At 41.3% G+C, this 5,352-nt stretch overlaps 1 protein-coding gene across 1 annotated transcript; it reads left to right on the top strand.

The window, feature by feature from the left end:
* Nucleotides 1-206: 206 nt before the first annotated feature.
* On the top strand, nucleotides 207-3,933 carry pxmp4 (peroxisomal membrane protein 4). The gene is made up of 4 exons (XM_064305549.1): nucleotides 207-370; nucleotides 1,591-1,653; nucleotides 1,908-2,106; nucleotides 2,537-3,933. The coding sequence occupies exons 1-4, from the start codon at nucleotides 258-260 to the stop codon at nucleotides 2,804-2,806; spliced, it is 645 nt and encodes a 214-aa protein (XP_064161619.1). The 5' UTR covers nucleotides 207-257; the 3' UTR covers nucleotides 2,807-3,933.
* The last annotated feature ends 1,419 nt before the right edge of the window (nucleotides 3,934-5,352 follow it).

Genomic DNA, 5,352 nt, shown 5'->3' with positions numbered 1-5,352 from the left:
TGTGTTTTGGTGAAAAGGGAAATAAATTCAGTTTAAAAGACTAAACAAATTTTATGAACATTTCGTTTAAATTTGGTTGGTGTTTTATAGTTTTTTGTGTAAAAGTAAAATAGCCAAATGTATAATTTTACGTTTTGATGTATTGGGAACTAAAAATTGAAAGCGCAGGATTTCTAAACGTTCAGAGATTGAAGTTGCACCTGTTTTGTGTGTAGTGTGTTACGCGAAAAGTGACCACTGCAACCAAATCTCGAGCAATGGCTGGTTCCGAGCATTTCCGAACACTTTTATACACAGTAAACAATTTGCTTCTGCAGGAAAAATATAAGGTGTTTCTTGCCGTTATAAAAGGATTCAGAAATGGAGCCGTGTGAGTTTTGTTGATGTTTTGTATAACATGTTCAGCTGCTCGGAGAGTGAATTCTGGTCATGAATTTATTGCAGAGAACCAGTTAATATTAGCTAGCGATCCAATCGGGTGGAATAAAGTTTCCTGAACCAAGTTAGCTATTGGGTTGACCTTGATCTTTTCCTTCCCCATGCACTAATTTCGGGATGTTATGCGTTTCAGCCAGAAAGATGGCCTCCTAGTTTCATTGTTATTTATGTTTTTTTTTTACTAACGACGTTAGCTGTCTAGCTAACCGGCTGCTGTTTACTTCCAAGTGGCTGTCAGTGTCAGTGGATTGGTGTCATTGTTTGAACCGTAGTGAATATAGTCCGGTGATCATAGCACTAACAGCACTAACAACTAGCCAGCTATTCATTAAAATTAAAACACGTTCCTAGTTTTGAACTAAATAATGCATTTTGACCATCATCTTAAGTAGGGTAGAGCAGACCATTACTCACAGAATGTGTCCACACCAGTCAGTTAATCATTCAGATTGAACTCAGTGGCCCCTTTCTAAAAGCTGCTCCTCCAACAGCGAGTCGTGTGGAGGAGCTGTTTGGTGAAGAGGTTTAGTTGCTGTGCAGGACAGTGAGGCAGTGGTCACGCGATCTGCAAAACTGGATGATTGAAGACTGGAAACTGGTGCACATTCAGCCCCTTAATACCAACTGAGCATTAGTGGAATGCCATAGCATACCTAAGTATTGTTGCTGACCATGTGCACCAATTTATGGCCTCAGTCTACCCCTTTTTTGAATAGATACTTCCAGTAGGATAATGTACCATGTCACAAAGCACGTGCCATCTCATGACTGTGACTTCAGTTTACTGCAATGGCCTACGTAGTCCCCAGACCGCAATCCAATAGTGCACCTTTGGGATGCGGTGAAGAGGGAGCTTTGCAGCGTTAATGCGTGGCTGGAAAATCTGCGGGAACTGCATGATGCTATTGAGTCAGAATGGGCCAAAATCCCTTCGAATTAGCACCTTGTTAAATCCATGCTCGCAAAGAATTCAGCTTGTTCTGCTGGTAAAAGGGGGTTCTACCAGGTGCCAGATAAGTGTACTTAATAAAGTGGCCACTGAGCATATATTTAAGCATTGCATTGCTCCTTTAAAAACGTCATGCTCAATTGAAGTGTGTAAGTAAAAACTAAAGTGCGTTTTATGTTGTTTGTGCATCTTCTATTGTCTAGATATGGAGCAAAAATCCGAGCCCCCCACGCCCTTGTGATGACGTTTCTGTTTAAAAGTGGAAGGTATGCCTGTCTCTTATTCTTTTTTAAGTATCTTACTGAATTTCAGAAAAGCCACAATTACACACACACAGACAACATGAAAAAAGCATCGTCTGTCTCCAGATTTGAAATGTATTATTTTATTTTGCCAATTCTAATGCTCGTTTAGGGGTGATGACTTGTATTTCTTATGTTGTCATAGAAATTAATTTAAATTAAAAGTATCAAAAGAAAATGACCTTTGTCTTTTTTTCTCTCCTCCGCCTGGATGACAGCCTGAAAGACAAACTGAAAGCCATTGCTCAGGCAACGTACACTCACTCCCGCAACTTGGCCTACTTTGTATTCACATACAAGGGGCTTCAGGCCTTGCAAGAAAGAGTCCAGGGGAAGAGCCTGCAGTCTCAGTCCTTCCTTGCGGCCTGCCTTGGAGGTTGGCTGGTGTTTGGAGACAACAACCACATCAACAGCCAGGTGAGAAATTTCACTTTAAACCCAGCTGTATACCTGAAACCAGGTAAACGCAAGGCATTTGTGATGAATACAGCAAAATGGCTGATCAGATTGACCCAATTTGCTTTTCTTTTTTTTTTGGGGGGGGGGGCACTTGTCATGGGAAAGTGAGATTTCATGAACCCCAGAATAGTGGGGCTTCAATGAGGTCAATCGCTCACGTATTTGGACCAATGAAAAAAGAGTTGCTCTATGTGGCAAACCAAAACGATTGGTATAAATCAGCGAGTCACTGATACTACGGTAGCTTCGCCCATTTTTGAGTTTATGAATCTCCCTTCCCCCTTCACTGCCTGGACCCTTTGGCGCTCTGCATAAATTATTCATCCTTCATCTCGGAGCAACCTGTTTTTACATATCTCTTCTGTCGCATCATGTTTTCGCCCCACAGATCAACATGTACCTGCTGTCTCGGATTCTCTTTGCCCTGTCCCGCTTGGCTGTGGAGAAAGGCTACGTGCCGCAGCCGAAGAGAGATCCGTTCCCCCTGTTTGCGGCTCTGGTGTGGGGCGTCGTTCTCTGGCTCTTCGAGTATCACCCCCACACCCTGCAACCATCGCTGCAGTCCTCCATGAACTACCTGTACCACGACAGCAACATGTGGCACGACATCTCCGACTTCCTTATCTACAACAAGCCAAGGACTGGGTCCCAGAAGTAAAGCTAAGCTTCTTATCCTGAAAGATCCAGAGGAAATTTAGTACAGGCTTTTTAATTATTAGGCTAAATATAAGTAGCTGGAAACTTTTTACGGAAAGGGGATGTGGTCTTGCACCTTAACGTTAACGGTTGGACACCTTAACATATCAGATAATTTGCATTTGAAGTACTTTACATAAGTACGTTCATTTTGAACGTTTGATTAAAAATTAACTTGGTGTGCAAGGTCATACTCGATGCATTGTATGCATTTCTTGTTCTTTTGAACATGGGAACTGTAGCATCTATGGAATGTGACTTAAGCAGGGCACTCCTCTTAAATTTTAGCAATAAAGCTACTATGTGTGAATGAGGAAAAAAATCACTAGATTTTAATTGTAATTATTTTACTGTTACGCTTTGGTAACATTGTTATTTCAGAGATGCACACAAACGTCACCGTTTGTACATATTGTAATTCATATATTCACATTGTATAATAATTTCTGTGTTTTTCAGTATAGTGTGTGATTGTACATTAATTATTATGCCTCTCCTGGATTCATTAAAGCCTGGGTCAAGGCCTCAGGGCAGTATTTTGGTGAATGGCGATGTTCTCCTAATTCCATTTTGATACTCGGCAGTGTGTGTGAGCTGAAGATGCAGTGTGCTGAGGTAAAATGTGGGACATGCATATACAGCTTTTCTAAGAATTACACTCCTCTGACGGTCCTGCACTTTTGTTTAGATTCCTCTGGAGACATAATTCATCTTGTGTTCCAGCAACCATAACAAACCTATGTGCATGTCATGAACTGAAACGCCCATTACCCGACTCTGAATTTGTTTTCAATTTAACACGGCATAAATCTGTTGATGAAGGTCTTCTTTAAAAAGGCACTTTTCCTTAGAGTAGAGTAGTGTGAATTCTTGGGAATGAAGACCATAGTGCATACCAGAACTTTGCATTCCAGGTACATGTTTGGGCCGGTGAATCAATTTTTAAAAATTAATCACACTCATTTTCAGTAATTTGGTGTGTAAACAAAATGCAGAATGTGTTTGAAAATACCCTGTGCTGCTAACTAATTTACACATTTGCAAAAGTGTGATAAATAAATTCTTGAATGCAAAAGCAGGAAGACAACATTCTTGGTTCGTACTTGTGTTTATTTACCTTTTATTTATTGAGAATCTCCCTCAGATTTAGAGTTAAGGGAAAATGAAATGTTGGGGAAATTGATCTTATTTTTATCCTGCTTTATTGATGGTCAGCAACCCTTGTTATATAGCCTACTTTACCATTTCTATTAATCCATACATTTAGGGCAATGATCAAGATCTAAAGGGTAAGTTTTGCGACCGTCTTGTACTTCCATCTTGTACTTCCAAGGTGTTCAGCTGAACTGAACAGGGGTTCGCAACTCATGTCTGGGAGGGTGTGCGCTGGGTTTTGTTCCAACCAATTATTTTCGCTCAGTTTTTCTAAAATGGTTGACAAGTCTGCTCCTGTTTTGGATGGCAGTAAATATGCATTCTGCAGGTATAGCTTGTGACTATCAGATAAAATAAATGATTGCGGCTAAGAGACACGTTAATTCCCAAAAAGGATAGACTGCCTGTCATTCATCGCTGATTTAGACACTAAATTCTTACCTACCTTCATCCCCTTTTTAATTAATCATTTTGCTAGTTTGTATTTTCTATAGGAGGCAGGCCACATTAACCTTCGTCATCTTTGTTCTGTCTCGTGCCTGTACTGTATGTTCATTGTTTATGTCTGTACTGACTGTTGAAAAGCCTTTGAAAGTTGAAATGCCATTCTCTGCAGTAGGTAAGCTAAAGGACCGTGTAATTTCATATCTTAACTGTCGGAATGTAACCACCGGTGCCAGTTCCCTGCCTGGAGAGCTGGAGAACCTGTTGGTCCGGAGTCCTCAAGGACGAGGTGTGGGTGCGAATCGGGCTCTGTGTCTCACCCTCCAGGGGTGGCCGTCCAGATGGCCTGACGCCAGCTCGGTACCGGCTCCTGCAGCAGGAAGGGCTGGACCTGAGCCTGGCCAAAGGGGACCTGGAAGAACCCATCACCAAAGGCTTGTTCCAGTCACTTATTGGAATATGTAAAATTGGCACGCAGGATTCCAGACATTCATTTCAAGTATTTTTCACGTTCCGTATTAGAAAAGGATGAAAGGAACAGATGCAATGGCGGATGAAATAAACAACTGGAATGAGCCTCGAGGCTCAGCCTACAGCTACAGACAGTATCCTGTCTGCCTTTTGGAGACTAGTGAATTTTGGGACTGGGAGCCAAACTGGTCAGCCAAACACAGACATGCACATCTCAATAAGTAGGTTTGTCTAAGCTAGTGCTGCCCAATCATTTCACACTGTAGGTTTTCATTTCAACCCTAATTTGGCACACCTGACTCTACTAATTAGGAGCCCAACAAGATCTATAGCTGTTGAACTGACTTCTGGGACCAGATTTGAGTATTTCTGGTCTACATAAAGGAAAATAGGGTAAAAAAAAAAAAAAAAACCTTTCAGGATCTATTGAAACAATGC

Source organism: Anguilla rostrata, chromosome 13, assembly GCF_018555375.3.
Source record: "Anguilla rostrata isolate EN2019 chromosome 13, ASM1855537v3, whole genome shotgun sequence".
In the NCBI taxonomy this organism is placed as follows: Eukaryota; Metazoa; Chordata; class Actinopteri; order Anguilliformes; family Anguillidae; genus Anguilla; species Anguilla rostrata.
Note: the sequence above shows the minus strand (reverse complement) of the source record. Positions and strands in the feature narration are given on the sequence as shown.

Bases quoted from the DNA above. Each gene is read 5' to 3' on its own strand.
- pxmp4 (XM_064305549.1), top strand. From the start codon at position 258: ATGGCTGGTTCCGAGCATTTCCGAACACTTTTATACACAGTAAACAAT. The intron at 371-1,590 runs GTGAGTTTTGTT...TCTATTGTCTAG, and splicing joins GGATTCAGAAATGGAGCCGT to ATATGGAGCAAAAATCCGAG. The intron at 2,107-2,536 runs GTGAGAAATTTC...TTCGCCCCACAG, and splicing joins ACAACCACATCAACAGCCAG to ATCAACATGTACCTGCTGTC.